Below are 24969 nucleotides of genomic sequence, written 5' to 3' on the forward strand. Positions count from 1 at the left end.
TATTTCCAGGTTCATTACAGATTCAATAATAATTTCTCTGACAGTTACACCTTATGTTAAGGTTACACATGTATAAGAAGAAAATAGACATTTTTTAAAAATTCATTTTGGTAATTAGAATTATTTTTCACATTTCTCTGGGCTGAATATTCATCTTTATTGTACTTTATAAATATTTACAAAAATGTAAAGACACTGTTTCCAAAAGGCAAGTAAAACTGAAAATGCATGTATCTTGTGTTGCAAGATACAAGATACATAACCTGCGATTCCTCAGATGTATTTAGCATAATTCACAAAGCACATTTTAGTTCATAAATAGATGTAAAAGTATCCTATGCTTAATAATGAAACAAATTATTAGAAGAACAAGTCTTATTATTTGATGTGAATGCACAACATTATGTAAATAACAATGCAAACACTAATTATAATTTATAAAGTCACTAACAAACTGAATATTGCTTTCCTCCAAACAAAACATTTTTCTTTATTCACTTCACCCTTGACTTTGATTCATGTGTGTTGTTATGATTACTGTACAGCACATATCTTAAATATTGAGCAAATAGTGAGAACTAATAAACAAACTCTCAGAAGTTAACTGAAAAAATTTAATCCACATAAAAATGTTTGCTTCTCTGCAGAAACCTTCTCAGCCACAATACTGTACATTTGCTAAATTGAGGTAACCTTTTGTAACGCAACCTATGCAAACATCTACAGTTCCCTGTTAAACACCACAATGAGTCTTGCAGCAAATTGAATGCACATTGTGTGTCGAATCAAAATGTTCAAGTAGAAATTTTGGTCACAGTGTAACTATTATTGAACATTATATTTACAAACTAAAATGCTATATTAAAACAAAAATAAAACCAATAGCCAGCCTCTAATACATTTCCAATTCATTTTCTAAAATGGTCTATCAAAGCAAACTGTCAAATTGGAAAAATATATTTTTATGCTTAAATTCTGCCCTGTTTGACTATCTTTAGGTTTCTTTTCTAAAAAATAAATATAAATCCCCAAGAAAAACCTGCGTGCTTATTCCTTGAACCATTTAAATTTTAACTCACCATTTTAGTGTCCCATACACTCATGTTCAGACAACGACGTAACAAAAACATGATGCATAAAACTGTTTTGTTTACTAGCAGCATAAAACGTAAGAGTAGCTGCAGATTACACGGCTCTTTCTCTGAATGGGGTTTCTAGTTCCAGTTGGCAAAATTAGATTTTTTTTTCAAGTGGGAGAGAGTGAGGCAATGCAACATTTTACACAAAGACAGATATAGACTGACATGAGATTCTCACACAATCATATCCCATCCCAGTAATATGCAATCAGAACATAGTGCGTGCAATAGTCAAAAACAATACAGTGGCACAGAGAAGAACATTTACCTGGCTAAAAAATAAATGTTCAATTAACAGCTGGAGTGATACTAATCTTTCTGGATGTAGTTTTTTTCTTTTAATTTTCAACTGACATAAATGTGACAAAGTCATTGTTGTCATGCTGCACTTTGGAGTCTCAGTAGATTTTTGTTACTTACAGATTCAATATTGATCTCAGTGACGTTCAGTGTATGCTACACCCTTAGAGAAATGTGACCACTTTCACAGGTGATGACTGTAACAAACATAAAAATCAAAACTGTGATGCAGAATCGAGAGACGCAGGTCATCTGGGTCAAACTTGTCAGATAGTCGTAGCGCTATGCACTGTTGTTATGTGCAGCCTTGGTGCAAGATGGCAACATTTTATCAAATCTTGTGTTGAAAGTTGGCAAAACACAACGGCACTCCAAAATCACAAAGTTTCAGCAAGTATTTTTTGTCTAGTTGTCTTGGTACTCCTGAAATAAGACAAAACTAACTTCCAAGTAACTTTCAAGCAAGATACAGGATAGATAATGGGTTAGTTTTATCTTGTTTCAATGCTATGACGATATTTGCACCAGAAACTAGACAAATATACTTTGTAAGATTTTGTGTTTTTTGCAGCGAAGCCCAGTCATGCTTCGTGGGAGGCTGAGCAGAAACATAGTAATATTTGGCAACTAGTTGTTGAAGATATTGAATGAGGTACTGATTTTAAGCTGCAAAGAGTCTGCAACTGATCATTGTCTATTGAGTGGTAATTTTACCAAAATGGTTCTGCTGATTGGAAGTAATATTAAAGTTTTAGCATGGCCCAATCAGAGCCGCCCTGAACTGAATCTGACAGAATCTATGGAGGGAGCTTTGGGTGATACCGAAGAGCCCTTACTCTCTTTGGTATCACCAAAGAAAGACTTGGAGTTTTTGTTCACAAAATCATCAAAAGAGCCGTTGAAAAATAGATAAATCTGGTCATCAATTTGAAAAAGAGTTTGACTTTCACAATTCCTCAAGAGATTTTTCCAGGTCCAAATGTTGTTTGATGTCTCATTTTAAGATAACATTTTTATTATAAACCATTTAACTTTTGAGAGATGCCTCCCAAACCAGGAACAAACTTTTTGGTGCAATTAAATATAACAAACAAATCATTGTTAATTTTGTACAGTTATTATTATTATTATTATTATTATTATTATTATTATTATTATTATTATTATTATTATTATTATTTTAACATTCCTCCAATTTTTGTTTTACTTGAATTGTACAGTATGCATCAAATTATATGCTAAAAAAAAAAAAAAAACTTTTAAAGGATTTATTTATCTTTCACATCATGGCAACCTGGTATTTTAATCAGGTGTGCACACGTCTGAGGCGTGACCAATCTGTTGCATACATCGAAAGCTGTGGGGCATGTTAAAAAAATGTTTGAAAAAATGTTTTAATCCCTAAAGACTTTTGGAAACACTTTGATTTAAAAAGAAAACAACTCTGAGTGGGGTTATCTTGCATCAAAGGTTAAATATTTTTCATTATTTCTGTTACTTGATGCGTTCTGGGTGCCTGCCTGTCGTTACCACATCACACCACAAGGCGGAGACTCCAACCCAGCCCTCCTTTGGAGTGACCCCCTCCCACCTCAGATGCGTCGAGAAAATGTCAACAACATGCCGGAGACTTCCAGAGAAACGGAAACCGTGGAGAGAGGGAGGGACAGACAACAGAGAGCCCGAGAGCAGCAGACGTCTCGTAACGTAGTGTCAGTGGTATCTCAGTTCGCGGACGACAACTTGACTCTTGTGCGGGTAGGACGCTTTGCTTTCGGTTTGTTTGGAGGCGGCGCGGCAGAGAAGTGGAAGCAGCGCTGTTACGAAACGTTTTGTTTTGTTTTGCTTTTTTGAAAGGGGAACAAATGTGTGGGTTTCTATGAATAAAAACGCGCACAATTACCTCTAAGCACTTCCTCTCTTGAACACGGTGACAATGATTCAGCGCACTGTGTGCTCGCGCCCCACCACCATCATCACCACCATCACCATCATCATCAGCAGCAGCAGTTTCTTCTGCTCTTACGCTGTCATTGCCAAACAACATGCTACGTGTTACATTTCTCCCCTCTTGTCAGCTCTACAGACCCCTCACAGCTCTCTCCTGTCTCACACAGAACATTAGCACTGCTCTGGCTGTTGCAGGTGTGATTGTCATCGCAAGGAGCATCAGAGTGGTAAGCTCTAGTAGGCCAAATATGTCCTCTATAACCAGTGAAGACTCAATTTCACAAAAGCATTCAGTGCGACTGAACAACTGAACATTTTGCCACATAACAACCACGAACGTGCATGTGTTTTTTTGTCAGAATCTGTATTGATTGAGGAAAGGAATAAAATAAAAATAAAGCAGTTGAAGAAATGATTTACTCAAGAAACCTCAGACTCTTGAGAGAAACATGAATAGAGCCTTATCTGGAAAAGCCTACATATTCTTTCATCCATCAACTCAAAGCAGTTTTTATATGTGTTCTGCCAAATTTCGTTACTGTAAAAACTGAAGTTCAATTCTACTTAACTCTAAGAAAGACACACTTTTAGCAATTTAATGGGAAGTTTTATCAAATTGTGCGCACATTAATGATCTGCATGGGGGCCAAAATAAAAATGAGTTTTCCACTCCTAGTCTATACGGTTTCAAAATTTTGCTTACTAATAAAAACTCCAAAAAGCGTGTCATGCTTTAGCATCCAACTTCTTTACCCTAATACCCCTAAATAAAGTACGGCACAACCAATTTTGGTTCACCTCACAAAGTTCACCTCATTAGTTGATCTCAAACTAAGATATTTTACAGAGCTCTGTTTAATCCATTATCTGACAACAGAGAGAGGATCGCAAGACTGCACTTAGCCAAATAAAATGAGTGAACTACATCCTGCTCTCGTTGCAAAAAAAGTTGCAAATAAATAATGAAAAAAAGATGAAAAGTTTAGGACAAAGTTTGCTGTTTTTTTTAAATCTGGAAAACATGCAAGACTGCAAATTTGCGTATTTCATTTATGTGTATAGTATATTGTTTTTTTAGCAGGTGAAAATGGAAAAACTACAAAAAGTTTTGCAATTATAATGAAGAAAAATTCTAAAAATGGTGTTGTACCTGTTGTACTTTCAACTGGACATTTTTGGCGCACATGCCAAAGAGTTTGGACACCGCTGGCTTGGATCAAATAACACCTGTGTATTAGAGTGGCCCAGTCAAAGTTAAGATTTAGACCACATTGACAATCTGCAGCAAGAGTTGTGTCCTGATAAAACGTGAAGCAAGTTACTGAGGTCTGAACGCTTTTGCCGCGCGCTGTTGGATGTACTCCGGGGATCCCTGCGAATGTTGTCACTCCATCTTATTTCATCTCTCCAGATCACGAAGTTTCAAGCCGCTTCAGAGATCCCAGTCCGTTTCATTGAGGGGAACGTCAGCCTTCGAGGAAAAGTTTGTTCCATCACAGAGAGAGGAATAGAAGTGGAGCATGTCCCAATTTATCTGCCAATCATCTCTCCGTTACTGTCAAAGCACCAGGGTAACGTCTACTGTTTTACACTGGATTTGTATTTGCTCAAGTATATGCACTGATAGGCCTACGAGTTTGTTGATGGTAATAGAGGTGCAAGCAGGATTACTGTGGAAGAAACACTTTTGCATGAAATCTTTGTCCATTTTCGCTTGCATTATCACTATATTATGCTCCTAATAATGTCGAGAGCACGAAGTCTAGACTCTTATTTTCAACGTAAAACTAAAATGTACATAAACATTTCAGTTGAGGATAATGGACAACTGCTCAGGGATAACCAGTGATTTACTGCAACATGGATCGTAAGTGCTGCTTCTCTCCTCTCCTCAGATGGGTCGACATCTCCACTGCTGGTGCATCTGGCCGGAGTGGAGCTGACGCCGGAGGGAAAGATGTGGCTGCAGAAGAACCTGATTCCTCCTCAAACAGTTTGGCTGAAACTCGTCAGCCGAGAGGACAACATGCTGCACTGTCTGGTGTCCCAGAGACGGGTGAGGCATCGAATCATCCTCATAGGTGTATATGAACCTTTAAATGAAATTGAGACAAAACTGTTTTTTGCCTTTTCATTTTAAGCTTATTGTAAGTTCTCATTAAAACTTACATGAATTGAAGTAGCTCTTCTTCTTCGATGGGCTTTTTTTGTTGTTGTAATTTTCTAGCCTCCTTCCTGTCTGTCCAGCAGGGGTCGATGTGGAGCTACTCCATGAACGAGGAGCTCCTCAGGCTCGGACTGGCCCGCAGAGCTCCCATCGCGGGGCTCCCGCCGGGCTCTCCCCTCCACTGGCGCCTGCACAAATGGCTGCACAGGGCAGAGGTGAAAGCGGAGAAGAAGGGTCTGGGTCTGTGGAAGGAGGAGGGCTTGTGGGAGAGGGCTTCCAAAGCCCTCAAAGACAATCCATTGCTCAGACTGATGGGGAGGATCTTTAGAAGGACTCGCGCTGAGTGACTCATTAATCCAAGTTAAACACTTCGTTGTCGGGAGTTTCGAAAACCACCGCTGCTCAGGGACGCAAATGAATTTTATTAATAGAGCTTTTCCACAGCTTAAGAAAGCTTATAGACATGGCAAAAGCCCGGAAAACGTGAATATAAACCTGAAAACAGAGGGTCAAACTTTCTTCTTTTCTCCTTTGTGCGGCAAGAAGTCGATACACTGCATTCCTCTTGCACATGTTTAAGACGTTGGTGTCAATTAATCAGTTGAACAGTGTTTGAAATATAAATTGAAAATACTGTCAAAATCAACATTCTTATCTGTAAGATTTCAAAGCCTGTGTGTTACTGGTTAATGTGTGTGTGTGTGTGTGTGTGTGTGTTTGACTGGGACTTCCCACTTGGGGTGGGATCAGTTAATGGTGTTCAAAATAGAGAGAGATGGCGGGGGTCCACTTGTCCACTGTTGCTATAGAAGCACTAAACGTGAAACACAAAGCGCCCTAAAGGTTAAACTCCATCGGTTCCTCTCAGATCCCTGAGGGATCCCAACATGCACCCAAAGTTGTTCCTTTAGTGAGTAGTTTTACTGTGTCTTTTGTGATGTTTGAGCTTGAAAGTAGAAATAAATGGGCTATAACCTCCAATTCTAAATCTATATAAGTAGAAATGAATGTAAAAGCCCCATTGGATAACAAACTGCAGTTTTAGCTTCTTATTTTATTCCAATAAGGCACCTGCGCTCTGACTTGCACGTATACCATCTGTTCGCACTTGTGATTGCGCTTGCTCGTGTTACAGTTTAACATACAAGCTCTCTGCCAGAGTCATACTTCATTTATTTCTTAGCAAAGGAGGGAGGTCTGTAAATGAGGCCAAACCGCAGCGTGCCCCGTTGGGTGCGGGGGTCTCGGTGCAGTGAGAGTTAGCGCCGGAGCGCTCCATCCAGAGGGACACGAGGAGATTAGTGCAGAAGGGAGGAGGGTCAGAGCCATGGAAGGGGATTTTGGGTCCACACACAAAAGCAGGAGAGGAGGAGTCACAGGGGAAGGGGAAAGGGAACCAAGCAGAGTGGGGGGAGTGAGGAGAGCGGGATGGGGGAGAGAAGGAGATAAATCAGCTTGTCGTCTCTTTTGTTGTGCAAATGTCACCGGGGACTGTTGCTGCCATAGAGCGTTGCGATTGGTGGGCAGGTTTTAAATTGTAAGGTGCATTTGGGGGGCTGATGCGGGGTGGTAGACTTTGAACTGTCAGCGAAGGAGGAGCAGGAGGGAAACCATGGCTCAGGCGGAGAAGGAAGAGGAAAGTTTTTAACGGCAGAGTTTATAGATGCGGTTCACTGAACTGATTAGTTGATATAGTGTATATATATAGTGGTTTTTTTTGTTTTAAATCTGGTAATGTCTGTGGAGACCAATTGTTGGAATCATTGCGCTCATTGCTCACTTGTGTTGCGGCTCATCTCGCCGACTCAGAATGTCATTAAAACGTGAATTTGTTTCTGCAATGCGATTCAAAAGGGGAACTCGGTGCATTATTGGGTTTCATTTCCTGCAGAATGATGTATTTCACTTATATATTTCCAATTATTTAGATGAATATGGATTACAGCAAATGAAAACCTACAATTAAATTTCTGACAAACTTAACAGCTTTAGATGATTAAGACCAATAAGAAGGATTTTACCATTTACAAATGTTTACTTTCTAATTGAAAAAGAACAATAGCTCATTGCTGCTGTTTTTGTGCTAATCAAATATGAATTATATATAGTTTGTAGAGTTTACAGATGATTGTGTGTCTCCCCCTTCCAGGACAAAGTTAGACTTCAGTATCGACCAATTCTGTCCTTTTGACTGTGCAGGTCAAGCCTATCGACCGAAACAAAAGCTGCATTTAAAGGAGGGTGCATTTTAATCGCAAGAGGTTAGAATCATAATTAGAATTTCTTTATTTCAAGATTTCAAATCCTGATGAAATCAGCATCTCTACAAAGCTTGCTACCATGATGCCTGAAGTGAATAGACGCCTGTACTTGATGAAACACAGTGAGTGTATAAAATGGCTCCTCAAATCATCTCTGCCGGCTAATATGTCACACTTGAACTCGGGCATCTGACCCTCTCCACTCTTCCTCCAGACTCTAATTTCCACATTAAATGCAAAAATTGGCTTGAATTGTGAAGAGGACTTTAGACCATTGAACAACAGTGCTGTCCTTTGTCTCAGATTCAAGATTGGTTTAATAGAAGGAATGCAACAGTCGTAGCCCATGTTCTGGATAAGTCAGCTTGAGTCCGTCTGTAGTTTTTGTGAATCTCAGCCAAACTCTTGAAAGAGATTCACTTTACATTCCTTCAAATGTTGTGGCTTCCCCTTTTGTTTGAACACTTTTTCCTGTCATCTTCATCAACAATCAAATTTTGTCCCAGTTTGCGAAGGCTAATAAATAAATATAAAAACAATTAAATACATTTAAAAAGAGCTAGACTCTGGTATTGAGCTGTATTTGACTTTAATACCCAGATGTAAGCAAGAGGTTAGAATCATAATTAGGACTCCTTTATTCTCACTGCAGACCAAAAGCACAATAAGATTTTAAAAGTAGCAGCTCTTGTAAAAAGAAAAGAAAAAAGTAAGTATATACATAAATATAAAAATCTAGTTAAAACAAATAGAAAATGGGATGTTTTGTTTGCATTTTTGGTGGACAAAGTGTTTTGAGTGAAGTTTTGTCACAGTGGCTAATTAGTCTTTTAAATCAAATTCTTGATATTTAAAGTAATGTAAATTTATTTTATGTTTTGACACAAAGCAGCAGTCAGTCTGTTTCTCCCCTTTCCCAAATTCAGACAGAAAAATCATTTTGTTTTATTTCCCTGTTGTTTTATGGCTCACTCGAAGGACAGCCAGCTCCAATCCGAAATCCGTTTCAGGCTTTTGGCAAACTGGCTTGTCCCACACCAGCAGAGGTTATTTGAAAAGGCACCATGCTTGATGTAGTGGTGGGTACTTGCTCACACAGTGCAGGGAAGTTGTTCTGACCCCTCTGTGTCTTAAAACCAAACCTCTGGGATCTCAACTAATATGTAATACGATGGATTTCCTCTTTCTGAAGGACCTCTTCTACACCCGCCGCTCCTGAAAGGGACTAAGGTTTGTGAGGAAAACTGAGAACAGAGTTTCAAAGGCTGAAACAACTGAAGCAGAAAACGTAAGTAAGCTGATATTTCTTGTGATGTCTATGCATTTCCCCCCCTCTCTTTATGTAGTGCATTTTGTTTCCTTGCTGATTCCTAATTGTGCACATTTCCCGCTTCACCAAGATGCCCACATCCTCCTACCTGTCACTTTGCATTCACAGCTGCTTGGATACTGCACACAGTATCCAAGCAGCTGTGCACATGTTCCAACTTTAGGAAAACAGGAACCACCAACATTTCAGTTCTTATCTTTATTGCGTCCCTCTGTGATCAGACAGAAGCTCATTTCTCTTCCAGGATGATTTCAGTGCTCATTTACATATTTTTGTATGTTTTAGCCGTCTACCTGGGCTTCATTGCTGTTACAGTCAATACATAATCAGTATGACTGATGAGGCATTTTCTGCCACAGCTGAATTTGCTGCTTGTAGCTGGGGAGCACAACAAAGGCTTTTATTACACTCAGCCGGTAGCCATCCCAGTGAGAAAGAGGCTGGCACTCCCCCTCTCTCTGGTTCCCCCCCTGTATCTGAAAGGACAGTCCTTGGGGAGTTTTTTTGATTTGATTTGAGTGGGTTGAGCATGGTTGACCGGGTGTGAAAGACAAAGAGGTTTAAAATGACAGACAGCTGGTGTCACATGAACAAAAAAAAAAGCAAACATTTTCTGTTTGTACTGCTCCGTTTTCATAATAATCTAAATTCAACATGCACCGCGTGTGTTTTTGTGGCTTTATGGGGAGGCTCCTCAAACGCAATCAGGTGGTTGTCACAATTAAACACTTTCTGGTAAAACGCCGGATAGCAATTTTCTAATACGCCCTCACCCACTGTGAAGATTGTGTGTGTGTGTGTGTGTGTGTGTGTGTGTGTGTGTGTGTGTGTGTGTGGTGTGTGTGTGTGTGTGTGTGTGTGTGTGTGAAGGAATGCATCAGCCGTAAAGAAACTCCCTTGTTACTATGAGACTGGGAGTATTGTGAGGAGTGTATCAGCTTTCTGGTGTTGGGTTGTAGGAGTGGGAACATGACTCTGTGGCTACTCCGAACGTTCATGAATAAATGAACTTTCCTTTAGAGGAGCGTACAGCAGGAGACAAGAGGATGGGTTGTTTGGGATTGAGTGAAACATTCTCTCCACACACTGCCTTCTAAACTTATTCATGTCTCCCAAATGTTTTAATGTTTTGCTACACTACAGCTGCAACATTCTCTGTGTTATTTTTTTTTAATTTTTGGCAGGGGGGAATTTAAAACCAGACACTAAAATGGTTTTTAAGTTTTTGAATGAATAATAATCTTAAATATGTGGCGTTAATACTTTGGGGTTTATATTGCTTCTTCTGCAGCTGCAAGACTTTCTTTTTCTCTTCTTTTTTTAACATGTCAGTCAGTGTGGCGCTCAGAATTGTTGTCTGAGTGTCAAGGTGAGGCCCAAAAAATTTGCTTTCACAAGTGGAGCATTACGGCTTTCGCTGTGATGCTCCACTTTGTATGCTGTGTATATATGGAACTTTGTTTTGAAATTGTTTTGGGTTTAATTCAAATGTAATGGACGCAGAGATGAAAAAGAAAGGGGCAAAGGTGGGAAAAGCTTTAAAGGGAAACAAGACAATAGAAGTGAAGGAGAGAAAGAAGCAAATAGAGAACACAACTCTTGAAGTCTGCCTCTACACCTGCAGAAAGAGAAAAAACAAAACGAAGAAACCACAACACCAAACAACATACACATACATAATAACAGTTATATAACATCATTGGAAAGTACACAGTACATGAGGATACAAGATGTAGTAAGTGGCAACTGCAGCCCAACTTAGATTGTATCTGACAAACACCAGTGTGTGTGTGTGTTTCCATTAGCTTAGCATCTGCAGATTGAATTGTTTGCCCGTTATCATTTTCAAAACAATTCCAGCACAGAGTGGATACTGATTGTTTGTGAACATCTATTTTAATTCCTTCTTAAGTTTCCCTGTTGGATTCAGTTCTGGACTTTGACTGGACCATTCTAATAAATGAATTTATTTTTGATAAGGTGGGCCTATACCCCAGTTTAAACCTGCAGGAGGTTCTTCATCCAGGACTGTCCTGAATTCAGCTCCTCCTGACCCTGCAGAAGAAAAGCACTCACACAGCAACATGCTGCCTCTCCTCTGTTTAACAATACGCTGTAGGATGAGCAGTGCTGTCCTCCACACATTGGCCAAAAGTTCAACACATGCTTTCACATTTGCTGTGTTTGCTATGTGGCTTGTGACAAACTTTTATTAACTGTTTCTACAATGTCTTTCTTTTGGCCATTCTGTCTTAACGGTCATATCTGTGGTGTGCATGACTGATATTTTTCATGTCAGAAGATTCTCCCTCTTGAGCTCTGGATGTAAGTCGCTCGTTACAGGTCACCTCTTGGCTGCTTCTCTTATTGATGCTCTCTTTTCCCAGCCTGGTAGTTTAACTGAACGGCCTCAGTTTTGCAGCTATACCATTTTAATCTCGAATGATTGATAGAACAATACTGTGAGGGATCTGCAAATCTTTGTATGTTCTTTTTTTAAAGTTGTTTTGAACATCTCCAAAACTTTATCGGCGGCCAGTTTGTTCTCTGCTGTTCATGATGCTGTTTGTTCAGTAAACTCTGAGGTCTTCACAGAACATACTGATATTAAATACACACAGTTGGACTCTACTAATAACATGACTTCCCTTTAAAAGGAGCTTAATTCAAATCAACAGTGAAACTAAATATCAAACTCTGCAGAACATTTTTAGCATGTGTGACACATGATCTTACTTGACACTCAAGTTCACAGCAAAGTAAGTCACAAACAGTCAATTATACACACACACACACACACACACACACACACACACACACACACACACACGCACACGCACACAAACATGCACACATGTCAGTCTGGTCTTGCATGAAGAATTTAACCAAACACGGACAAATAGCACATCTGCAAACATAATGTTGGAATATTTATTTCCAACATTTATTTTCATCACCAGTCTAGTTTCATGACCTACTTGTAAATGTTCAAAAGCCTCAGTATGGTGTTAAGAAATGTTTCACTGTCTGATCCCAGGAGTCACCAATCTGTCTATTTGGGTATAAGATATACCCTAGATTCTTTGTTTTTATGACTTGGTAATATGTCTTAAAAGTGGCTAATCATTGGCCACCTTCACAATACAAGAATGCCCCCCTCAGGTAACTCTACCAGGAACAGGTTAAAATATTACCACTGGATGAAAACTCAAACTTAGGAAACTTCCTTGTCCTTTCCCTAAGCCAATTGATTTTCTAGCAGTACAACTATTTATCAAGCTACATAGGAAACTTAGTAGCTTGGCAAAACAACAAAAAGTTCTGAGTTTATGATATTGCTATGAGAGTATTGTAAAACCACATTTCTGTTTTCTGTTGTCAGAGCTTAAAGCAAAGCCTTCAATGAGTCACTGAGTGTGAAAGTGTCTGGGTGGCCATCAATGGGCCAAGACTGTTTACTTGGTTCTGGTAACTGTTTAACAAGTGGCCACAACTTACTGCTTTGACTCTGTACAGCAGTGGTGCCCACAGTCGGTCCTGGAGGGCTGGCATCCTGCTTGTTTTGGCTCTCTGGCAGTAACCTCCTCAGTATGTCAATGTTCTTCTTAATCTTTCTATTGAGCCATCATTTGATCCAGGTGCACTAAACCAAGTAAGGCTGAAGTAGCAGTCACTTAAACTCAGTGTTTGAGACCAATCTTGAGAAAATTTGCAGTAAAATCAGGAGAAATGTGGAGATTTGTTGATTTGTGTGAATTTAGCAGATTTCTGAAAACCTGGAAAGACTTATTGATGTAATTTAGAGTCTAGAGGGCCACATAAAAAGGTCTGGTGGGCCAGATTTGGCCCCCAGGTCTTTAGTTTGACACCTGTGCTGAAGAGCATAGGGAACTACAGTCTTTGTGATGTAGGGATCCTTACCGTCCCTACAGGACAACAATACTGGGTTTGACACGAACCTGAAACAAGTGAATGCACATACTGATTTCTTTCTGTTTTTCACACTGAAATACATTGTTTAGAAAAAATATCAGAGTTAATCTCTCATTTGCTGCACAAAGGAACATAAAAGACATTCTTCTCACAGCCCACCAGATCAGCAGCAGCAGCAATTAGAAAACACCTGGTGAAGCTGTAAGTGAGCTGATAATAATATGAGCTACTTCTCAGCCAACGCTCATAAGAATGGCTATAATGAGGAGCACTGTTGTGATGTGTCAGAAAGAGTAGGAGCTTCTTAAAGAGACAAAGACCCAATTTTAAGGTGTTTATAGATTATGAGAACAAATTTCTTTTAAGTGATGTTTGATATTTACAGCATGTTTTGAACAACTGAAGGTAACACAGTTACTGGACAATAAAGTGGCTAGAAAAACATAACACTGCTCCCTTTAAAATCAGGTTGTCAAAACATTGATATAATACAGTAACTTTAATGAAGTGCATTATAAAACGGTACATTATAAAAGAAAATGTGTGCAGCAATATTTGCAAAAAGATAATCAGGACTAGAAATGTACAAAAACCCCATTCAGTTAAGTTCGTTGGTCTTTTGGAAACGACTCCTGTTCTCCATACGTTTTTAACACGGTTGAGGTTTTGAATATTTGATCATGTTCTGTTAGATTAGTGAATTTTTTCCAAGTTTTAGCCATCAGACACAAACTATCATTATCGGAGGAGTGAGAACCTCCTATGCTTAAGTTTACAATAACCTGGAAATGTTTGTAAAAAATAAAAAAATACAACAACTGCACTAACGTCTATGAATGTAGTCAATATAAGAATGTTTTCCACATGTGGAACGTACATGGACCTATGATCTGTGGTGGCTGCAGTTGTCCAGTTTCAGTAAAGTAATGTGCCCACAGAATGAGGCCCGCTGACTACCTGAATGAGCAGATTGTTTCATCTGGGAATTTCACGTTCCCTGATGGTACATGCAGTATTCCAGGATGAGAAAGCCAGGACTGATCAGGGTCAAGTTGTGAAAAGTGGCTTAAGCGATATGAAATGTCATTTTTGCACACGGATTGGACCTTAACCCTAATGAGAATTTTTGGAATATGTTGGAAAAGAAAGATCTTGATGAAACCAGAAAACAACACTGGACGGAAATAATTCTTGCGACGATGCAGAAGCTTATCAAAACAATGCCACAATGAATGCATGCCATATTCAAAGCTAAAGTTGGTTCAATGAATCGTTAGTATACGACTATTGACAAAAATGATTACCTTCTATGCTGTCTCGTCGGCACTTTCTCAATTTTTTCCCCCCATTTGGAACATTTAGGACAGAAATCCACTTCTAATCTTAAGATCCAGCACAATGGAGCTCCATTACACAAGGACTGCATGTATTAAATCAACTACAAACTCTGCGGATGCTTCAATAAAACATGAATGCGCAACTGTTGTAAATAATAAATACAGACAGGAAAAAGGGGGCATACTGAACTGCTGTACTCCTATTAGGTTTTGTTTCGTGTGTCATTTGCTATATTCCATCGAAACATCAACATGGAGAAAACTTTTCTCTTAAAGGCATTCTCGACCTACTTCCTGTCGGGGCGTCTGATCGAGTCAGTGTGGCAGGGAGGAATTTATTTTTGAGCATCTCTCCCACCCTGAGAGAAACCCAGTAGAGACAGCAGAGCTGACCTCCCCTGAGGTTTCAGCTGATCACTGTCGGCTATCACTATTAAATACAAACTAGAGTCATCCTACTAAATTGTCTGAAGGACAATAAACAGAAAATTATTCATGTTTTTTTACAGTTAGAATTACATCACCAAGTTTTTGTAGATGTTTCATGTAACTCTTATTTTTGTTCATATTGCTACATGCTAAAGACCAAAATCCCCTGTTGCTGCTTGCCGTCGCCGTTAACCGCAATTCATAAAAATGTCTATTTTTCCAATTATATTCAACCTTTGAGAATATCGGGTAGTTGTTGATTATACAAGAGTTTATTTTTCTGGATTAGGACTTGAACTTTGCTTCTTTGTCTGTCACTGCCTGCTAAACACGTCTGCTGCACGGGCAAATTCAGAAGCTGTATTCGCATAAGTTTTGCATGAATCTAATGAACAAAGGAGAGATCCTGGTTAATCATTTAGTTTTAGTGTCACCCAATTTGACTCCTCTTTGTTCACTGCAGAGGTGACATTTGAGACTTCAGCTATGTCGTGGCTTTACTTGCCGGCTGCGGATTACATTGCCCCTTTGGCCTTTTGAGTCGAGTGTTACATTTACGGAAACTGAGATTAATGTGCTCAAAAATGACGTACGCTGAATGGATTAGAGCGACTGACTCATACGTATTAAGAGTCCATAAAGACATCTCGGTCCAAGTTCAATCAAACTCCTGAACTGTACAAACATCATGCCTCTTTTTAACTATCTGCCTCTTAATGATCTGCATCTCAGCCAAAATGTGCCGTTAAATCTCCAGGAGACAAAGTGTCCAGTGCTCTGCTTCTTATGTTGAACTCCTACTTTTAATTTGGGCTCTGTTATGAAAACATGAAGTCATTTATAGAGATTGCTGTGTAATTAAGCTGTGAGGCCCAAGGGGCCATTCTCTGTGTCTCCAGAGCAGCTTGGAGACGCTGAGACTCATAAGTAGAAGCCGACTTTAATGACCAGATCCAGTGGCTTTCTATCTCTTTCGGTTTGTGCTATTCTTTATTTTTGTTGTTGTTTGTTTCCAGCTTGAACAGAAACAAAATACAAGATTTTTCTTTTGACTTGGTGTGGAATTCATTATTGTACATACATCATTTTTTACCACTCTGGGTTTTAAGTTGTAGCTACCATTCAAAATGTAATACTTGCAAGAAAATAAATGATCAAAACATAGTTTTAAGTATACAGCAGTCATCTAGTGTATGGCATAGATATTCCTACCAAACAGCCTAGAGCTAAATAGGAAAAGGATAAATGTTTCAGACATTTTTTACAAAAAAGTGTCTGAAAAGTGTGGCCTGTGGCATTCAGTCTTTGTAAATATGATACTCTTAAATATTCACAAAATCCCTTCAGAGCCAACTAATGATTGAAGACAGTCCATCCGTGTGTAATTTTTTGTTTGTTTGTGTTTATCTTATTATAAACTGTCCTGTGAAGGTTCAGATGAGACCAAAATGTGGTTTCATCTTCCAACATGGAAAATGTGTGCAGTGGAAAACATTTCCATGGCGAAACATGGAGGAAGCAGCATCACCTCTGTGTGATGCTTTTGTCAGGGTGTCGGGAAACATGTCAGAGTTAATAAGAGGATGGAGCTGAAAAGCTTTGATGCAGAGGTGGAGGGTAATCATGTTGAAGCACACCAAACACCAGAGCTGAAACTGAATAGTTTAGTCAACCTTTATGTGTTTTGGTTTAGTTTCATGTGTCTTAATGGCCCATTCAAAGCCCAAAGCTAAATCTAATTTTACCTGTGGCAAGGTCTTAAAATTGATGTTCACAATCTGAATGGCTTTCAGGCATTTTGCAATGTAGCACAGGCAAAAATATTAGTTTCTAAATCATACATACTCCAAAAGATTGGAACTATAATACAGCGAAAGGTGGCCGAACGATGTATTAATTTTGAGAATTTGAAAGAAATGCCATGCATCATTTTCCACAATTACTTTGTGTGGGTCATTCACATTAAATCCCAATAAAATACGTTGAAGATTGTGGATTTAATTTTTATTTTCAAAGATGCAGTGCTATGTAAAATCCTTTTTTAATAGCTTTACATTATGTTCTAATGTTATTCCCTCTTTAAAACATACCTGGAGTGTTGCTTTTGTTCTTTCATGCATGTTTGAAGAATCCTGTGCACAATGCCTGTGTGGACCTAGTGCTGATATCGAGGACGACGCTCCTCTTTGGAGCCGGGGTTTCCAACTTTCAGAGCTTCCAGCTCACAGAGCAGCCATCCCTTAGTTAACTCCTTCATACTAGCCAACAGCAATTAGCAAACCTCTGGTGGAACTATGCTGAGCTCATTTTACAAGCTACTTCTTAGTTAAACTTTGGTAAAACAAAAAATGTTAAAGGAGTAGTAGAAGAACAATGTTGTGACGATTTCCTGAAGGTCTTAATGTTGGAAAGAGCAGGATTTTCTTAAAGAGACAGAGGCCCAATTTCATGGTGCTAAATTACAAAGTCAGATTTCTTTTAAGTCATATTTGATATACACAGCAACTTTATAACATCTGAAGGTAACAGTTACTTCACTGTGCTATAAAATGGCACTATGTGGCTGGATAACACATAATACTGTCCCTTTAAAAAAATTCTGAAATGATGCAACAATCTAGTGCAACAAAAGAGGAGAAAAATAGCATCAGTTTTTGTAAAACCGGCCATGGCTTACATTACAGGCATGGTTCAAGGTAATGCGGTGGCAGGGTCAATGCAAAATACTTTCACCTCAAGAATACTTGACCCCTAATCTCTGCATGTTCAACGGTAACCACTCACCAAGTCGCCGGGTACCAGATGGCAATAAATATCCCGGAGGCTTCGACCCTTCCCAGAGCTGAGCACCTCCGGTGGGTGTGCTTCTGAGAGATAGAGACAGAGCTGGTTTGAAGCTTTAAATCAAGTGGACAGACGAGCAACAGGTGGGGAATCACAGAGTGCCGGCTGTGGGAGGATCAGCGACGACAAGAAGTCAGGAGGACAAAGCGGGAAAAACTGGCGCTCTGGAATATCGGTGGATGGAAAGAAAGAAAGATAAATGATAACACCTGTGAGGAGGAAGGGATGAAGAGTATAACTTAACTCCTCCCTTCGTTGCAAATAAGTTCATCTGTTTAGCATAAAATTACATTTTTTATGCCCCATTCTCATTCTGAAGCAGCACATTAAAGACTTTTTCCTTCTCCTTCATAGGTAGGGGATTTGTTTTCCTTCCTCTTCCTCTCACCATGAGCTCCCGGGTGGTGAACAGGAAAGGAGAGCCACAATACCGGCGGCACTTCCTCACAGACAACAGCACCTTTCAGGGTAAGCATCAAGAGGCACACGATCTAATGCATGAAGCACAAACCAGAAACCAGGCTGATGCCATCATATGTACAAGGAATGAACACTAGAGGGAGACTCTGTGACATATTTGTGTTTGATAGTCAGCTTTTTGAAATATCACAACACAACAGATACAACTGTGCCGTTGCATCAACGCATTCTGGGAGTAAATATGCGCATAAATGACTTAGTTAGCTTACGAATACTTGTATTCATTGCTTTAATTTTAAGATGAGTTGTTATCTCCGAGTATTTCCACTTTTGTTGGCTTGTAAAACATAATGGATTACCCTTCGAGCTACCATCTGGACACATCATCTGGAGCATTTGTACACCCTGCTGTGCGGATGTTCTACTGGATTTTTCTTTTTCCTTCTCTAAACTCTCCTATCCCCTGAAAGCTGAGCTAAATCCAGATGTTTTACAGGATCAGTGTGATCTTGAGCTGGAGGTTTTGACACAGTGAGACTCCCTGCTGACCAAGCCACCGGATAAATCCGTGAAAAATCTGATAAGTTGGCGTGTCTCTGTGGGCTGTCACGCCCACTGCAGACAGACCTTTCACTGCCTCACCTAGACGGCGGCCGTCTTTTGTGTGCTTTCAAACGTAGAAAAGAAATACTGGCTCAAGAGCCTCTGTGCTCTTCTGCAGGGGAGGAGTTCATCAGATTAAAGTGCAGCCTGTTTCCTTGTCACTTCTTTTGTCACATTTCAAACATAGACATTGACAGATTTCATTGTCATTCCACTGTACATTTAAAAATTTACAAATTTAACAGAAGTTCCAATAACGAATGAAAAAGTAATAATAAAAGTGTCATTATAAGTATAATAAAATATTGTTTAGTATCCTTATGGCATGAGGGATAATACATTATATAATGTTATATATTTAAACATATAATATTGTGCATTTTAAACAGACTTATTCAGATTAAAATGTTCTCTGGACGGATTATGATGAAGTAAAAACAATTGCCTTACTGATTTTGATACATGTATTTGCTCTTCTAAACAACAGTTATGTAAAATCCATTATTTTAATTGCAATCTAATTACATGCATTTTCTGTGTTAAAGCCGTCATTGTTGTTTTCAGTGACGTGAAGGAAAGAATTATGATTTAAGGGTCCAGGTTAATGTAAATCTCTTATTTCTTACATCCAACAAACAACCAAAGTTTTTGTCACATTGCAATACTTTTTTCATTTCTGGGGCAAATGGGTTTAAAGACATTCTTTCAATTCAATTTAGATTATTGATACCAACTCAAGGGACTTTACAAAAGTTGATCTGACTTATTAAAAAACAACTTACAGTTTTTTCACTGGAACTGTTTATCTGCTGTCATCGGTGGCCATGCTAACTATGCACATTCGTGACAGACGGGGAACTAACTGTAGTGTGGCAGAGAGCTGTGAACAGCACATACACCAGTTTGATTGACCGCGCTAGGACCCTCCTGCCAGCTCTGATTGGTTGTTTCTAACTGAGCGGTGTATTTCTGCAGCAAGACCACAGCAAGAAAGCAGAGGAGCTTGATCTTTTTACAGATTATTTTGTTTTCTCTTGTACTGTCAGGACATTGTGACACCTTTAACAAATGTGGGAACAATTTGCTTTGCCAAATTATGAAGTCTGAACATGGCAAACTTCAGCTTACACTAATTGCTAAGCGGGGAAAAGCCTAATCTTATATCACTGACATTATGATCAGTTCTTTGGTCAAAGTATGACAGTAACGCTGGCTTGCACTAACTAGCAGGTAAAACACTAATGCTGTTATTTTCTATTGTGAACTAAAATCATTGATGTAATCTACTGATCTTAACATAATTGAAGTAATTATTGTAATTAGCATAATCATAAAACATGCTTTTACCATATTACCATTTTCTCTTGTCATCACTCTGCAGCATTCAATGCAATTGCTTAAAAAACAATCAAAAAAAACTTTATTACTCTTAAAAGAAGCTTAAAATAGGTTCTAATTGGTATAATATTAAGAGTTACAACATTTAATTTTGCCTTGGGGTTAATAAAATATTTTTCAGCTGGATTGATTTGGTTGTTGCAGAGGTTTGTTGACGTCTAATCGGGTCCTGTAGTTCAAAAGGGTATGAACAATAATAACTCTCCAACTTTCCTTTCTATTAGAACAAACTGGGTCAAAATGTTTTCATCTACTGTTTTGTTAAAACTACTCCAGTCCTGTCCAAAAAGCAGAAACCTGACATTTGGGTTAAGTAATCATTCTGCAGCTGTTAGAGAGTTGCATCTTTGCAACCCTTCCCGATCTGTCTGCATCCCTCATTTCACTGGCAGCCAGTCCTTTCATGTCAGTCAAGGACCGATTCAGTAAACATGTGTTTCTCTCTTTTTCTGTTTTTTTTTTCCCCACGTGACTTTCCTCTCGCTTCATTTCCCTCCAACCCCCCTAATCCCAGTACATTCCTCTGTTCATTTTTGAAATTCAAACTGACTGAATGGTTCTGCTTTGGTCATGGTCCATAAATCAGTCATGGGGTGTAAACTTTGATTTTTAGGTAGCTGTGAACACCCATTGAGGTTTTCAAATTTTTCTCAAATTGCAGCAAAATTAAGATAATTTTACTGGTATTTTATGTGACAGACACAAAGTGGCGCATTAGTTTGAAGCAGAAAGAAAGCGACTTGTGGTATTCACTTATGGTCTTTTACGCATTTGCATTCAACCCCTAAGAGTCAAAATCTCATGCTCAGTCAGATTTGATGGAAACAGGAGTTTTCAAAATCTTCTGGACTTTAGCTAGGCCATTCTAACACATCTGCATGCTTAGAGCGACATTAACTTCTAAAGGGTTTCCTGAACGCCTCTGGCAGAAGCGGAAAGAAAAGAGAAATCACTGGGGAAGCCTCAAATATTTGATTGTGAAAAAAAAAAACAAACCCAACAAAAATCACAGGCAGAAACAGATGCGTTTCGCTGGTGGGGATGGTTCAAGCTGATCGATTAGGTAATCTCTGGGACGCTCCTCTTCCCCGCGGCGCGAAATGAAACGGGCTTTCCCTGCGTGGACCAGTGAACAGAACCATTCTGGGAGCTCCACACTGACGAGACTCGCATTAGGGAAATGACTCAACAGGGAGCGATAGGCTCCTGGCTGGGAAAGGCGCACAAACACGCACCCGCACACAGTTTAAAAGCTTATTTTTATTCCCTTTTTTTTTAAATGCCCACGCCACAGTTGGGTTTCTCTCTCTCTCTCTTGGGATCGCCGGTTTAAATTCCCCGCATAAACTGAAGAAGATCCGAAAAGAGACAGACGGCGTAAAGTGGGTCACCGTTGCGCATCGATGCCGTTTTTGTTGCAAACAAAGAGGAAAACAGAAAACAAACAAAAGAAAATGCGGCACCAAATGTTTTTCTTATTTTCTGGAATTCACATTTGGGAAGCAGTTGAAATGCAATAATTGCCACCACTCTGGTGAGCTGTCCACCCGCCCCTCCCCTCCTTCCTTCTCGTTTTTGCGCGCCGCATCACCCACTTCTCTCTCTCTTTCTCTCTCTCTCTCCACGCCCGTCCTGAGCTGTTGCTTATGAACATCCAAGTCGCTGTCGGCCCCGTCGAGCGTGTGAGAAATCGGCTTATCGGTTTTTTTTCCGCCGCGGCGTTTGCGCCTGATGAGGGGAGAAGATATGCTGCGCGCAGACCCCAGGATGAGAATGAACGAGGTTTAAGGGGCTGGAGGGGGCGTCTGGAAGGAAAAAGGGGGGCGTGAGGGGGTTGCCAAGAAAAGTGACACTCTGTCCTCATGGCGCGCTTCTTTTGAAACGCCTCATAATCATGGACGCGTTGGCATTTTGCCGCTGCCACAAATAGGGAATAATTATCAGAAGAAGGAGAAGGGAAAAAAAATCATGCCCAAAGCGCACGGAGGGACAACTCCAAATCTAAATGGCGGAGCTTGAAGTTTGCAGAAATCTGAGTTTGGAGAGGGGTAAGTGAGCCTTTTGGCTCATCTTTCTGTCTCCACGTTTTATGGTAAAGGTTTGTAGTGGCCGTCTCACCCCCTCTTGCACTGGCGATTGTGCAGAATTTCATCACCAGCGCAGACACAAACAGTGAAGAAAGGAGCGTTAATTGGATGGCAGAGTATTTGCATCAGGGAGTCATCACGCAAAACCGATGCATGTGAAATTTTGGGATGCAGGCGACAATTTCTTTTGGATGGGATTTCATTTGTTAATTTAAACAGATTTAAACCCGTCATATGAGAAATGTAATTGATGGGAGTGGGAAACTGTCCCTGGTGCTGAAATTATGCCCTTCCCCTCCCTCATTTGCACCTGGCACTAGGGGGCAGAAAAGCATTATAATATTTCAAATACTTCAGTTTGCCAGATTATTCACACTCCTTGTTGAAATCTGTCCATTCCTGATTTATATGTCCGGTCATCACACTGTCTTGACGCGAAGCTCTCCGAGAAACCGATGATGCGCAAATGAAACGGCAAACAGAGGAAAAGATGATTTTTGACATCAGCAAACCCCTCTAAGAAGGTGCAGGGGCAGTTTGAGCTCCACGTTTCGTTGCACATCAGAAGTACCGAAAGGTTTTATGGTGACCACTTTGCAATGTGTTTAAAAAAAAAAAATGTACGAAGGGGCCCTGGCACCTGAAGAAACAGGGATGTGTCAAATCGTCAGCATTTTACCCAGAGCTTCTTTCTGTTGGGAACCACTGAGGTCTGACGCCTGCTTCTCCTCACAAGACAGTCACTCGTTTCTTCAGTTCTGGCAACGCTCTAACTTGATGAGCAAGAGCGAAAGGAGGGAGAAAATGGGAAAAATCGAGAAAGGGGAGAAAAAAAAATAAAGGTTGGAGCATCATCAATGGCAGCTAATCTCCTCCACATGGAGGGAATGGCTTTTCCATGTAAAATCTGTCCCCCCCCTTATGTGTCTCTATTGTGGTGCAAATGATGATGAATCTCAGCACGTTCACTCGGATTTGTCTCCATTCTGTTGTCTGTGCCAGATCCTCGAGGTAGCTGTAGGGCACAAACTGCAAGCAATCACCAGGAAGGGAACACACTGTCATCTGTTCAAACCTTACTTCTGCTTTTTACGTTTCCTTTCCTTTCCTTTCCTTTCCCACTTGCCCCCCTGGGACCATCACACGCACACGAGACTTTTCACACACTCTGTCTTAGTCGATCTGTTTCTGCCGTCTTAACCGCAGGAGCGTCACACTTTTTCACACTTCAAACATCTCTGGGCACGCATTCTCCAACTGTACGAGAGTAAAAAATATAATAATTCAGATTTTAGGGTACGGTGCGTGTCGTGGCAGAGAAACACCTGTATCTATGTGGGAAACGGAAAGAAAATTATCCACGAGATTTGAAATTATAGTTTCATTTTCTCGAAATGAAAGAATCTTGTATGCGAAGGAAAAAGTTCAGCTTTGTTCCAATTTCAAAATTCGTGCTCTATTCCCTTATTATAGCTTTCCTTACTTCCTGCTGCTCTTAAAATGTCCAGTTTGGGTAATCTCTCTTTGCCCTTCACCCCGTCCCAAGGTTTGGGCCACCAAAGGTAGAACCCCAGAGATTTCTGTCATTCTTTCTTGTCTGCCATATTTCTGATGCCTACCTCTAGATCTCGTCGCCAGGTGTTTTTTTGGATGGTTGCGTTGGCGCTTCTATCTCGAATCCTGTTCACGATTATGGTGCTTCCAGTAAATATAAAATGCAGTTAAAATCACACTCGAATAAGCTTGTTGAAGTGACAGGACATTAGAAATCACGGTGGCAACAGATACAATACGAATACATCTGTTGCTGTATTCATATTACGGTGCTGCCATCAGAACAACAGGCCCCTGACACTTGGGACAAATGCAGCGTTTTGAGTCAACTGTAGTTGCAGATTTTGCAGAAGAGCTGCACAGCAAATTCAAAAGTGTGAAATGTTTTGGTTAGTAGACTTTATGCAAAAGCAGAGTTAAATTTACTCTAACAGAGTCACATTCTGTTTACATAACTCTGAGGTTTATATTATTAGTGGCTAAAATCCAGTGTTAAAACAAAGTGTTCCCGTATCAAATCTAGAGGTGTTGAAATGGAATCAGTAACTCTTGACTTCTTCACTCTGAACTCCTGCAGCGGCTGTAACACTAAAGGAGTTAAATTACTGAATCAAAAGTTCCCACCGAAGGGGGGCGTGGGGGGTTGCCAATTACATGCCTGAGTTGTTCACTGCGCCTGGTAAGTATTCTTTTTTCTGAGATGGTTATAACTATTTTAAGTTGAGATCAAGCTGTATGAGAGACGTCACCACACGGCTCGGTGACAGCGTACTTAGCTTAGCATGCCGACTGTTTGCGGAGTTTAAGTATGGAAAAAAAATTGAGCATGGTGAACGTTCAGTCAAATTCTTGGCTAACGAACAGATCAGTTATCTTCTGGAGTAAGTTTTTTCACGATGTTGAAAGTTTACATGAATATTGATCAACATATCAACCTTTCTGATCATTTTTTTCCCTTTGAAAAACTGTAAAAGGCTTTTTTATGTTGAAAGCATTATTCCTGCTGTTACATTTTGCAGCATGTTTTAATCCTTTTATTGCCTTTTTCTATATGTTTGTACTGGTGTGGTTGCGGATGAACCATACTGGTATGACTTATCCATATCAGTATGATGAACTGGTATGAAAATTCGTTCCATTTTTTATTGTGATGTTTTTGGTATGTCATGATCCAGAGACCAACACTGACTGAAGACTGTCCAGTGCAGTAGAGGAGC

General features: G+C 39.8%; 2 protein-coding genes across 4 annotated transcripts in view; both read left to right on the top strand.

The window, feature by feature from the left end:
- Positions 1 to 2966: 2966 nt before the first annotated feature.
- Positions 2967 to 6928, top strand: c18h3orf33 (c18h3orf33 homolog (H. sapiens)). Of its 2 annotated transcripts, none has more exons than XM_055045349.1 (5): positions 2967 to 3197; positions 3557 to 3616; positions 4801 to 4960; positions 5285 to 5445; positions 5637 to 6928. In XM_055045349.1, the coding sequence occupies exons 1-5, from the start codon at positions 3036 to 3038 to the stop codon at positions 5901 to 5903; spliced, it is 810 nt and encodes a 269-aa protein (XP_054901324.1). In that variant the 5' UTR covers positions 2967 to 3035; the 3' UTR covers positions 5904 to 6928. The 2 variants fall into 2 exon arrangements, with proteins under 2 accessions (XP_054901324.1, XP_054901325.1); XM_055045350.1 differs by having other exon boundaries at positions 2976 to 3197; positions 5640 to 6928.
- A 48-nt stretch (positions 6929 to 6976) lies between these two features.
- Positions 6977 to 24969, top strand: part of plch1 (phospholipase C, eta 1) — a 67897-nt gene continuing 49904 nt past the window's right edge. Inside the window, exons 1-2 of one of the 2 annotated variants that reach the window (XM_055045344.1) lie at positions 6977 to 9105; positions 18045 to 18158. In XM_055045344.1, coding sequence (XP_054901319.1) covers positions 18080 to 18158 — 79 coding nt within the window. In that variant the 5' untranslated portion in view covers positions 6977 to 9105; positions 18045 to 18079. Of the gene's footprint in view, positions 9106 to 18044; positions 18159 to 21964; positions 22160 to 24969 lie in introns of those variants that run through there. The other variant, XM_055045345.1, reaches the window with a different exon arrangement.

The sequence above is a fragment of the Poeciliopsis prolifica genome, unplaced genomic scaffold (genome assembly GCF_027474105.1).
Source record: "Poeciliopsis prolifica strain line A6 unplaced genomic scaffold, Auburn_PproV2 SCAFFOLD022, whole genome shotgun sequence".
Classification (NCBI taxonomy): Eukaryota; Metazoa; Chordata; class Actinopteri; order Cyprinodontiformes; family Poeciliidae; genus Poeciliopsis; species Poeciliopsis prolifica.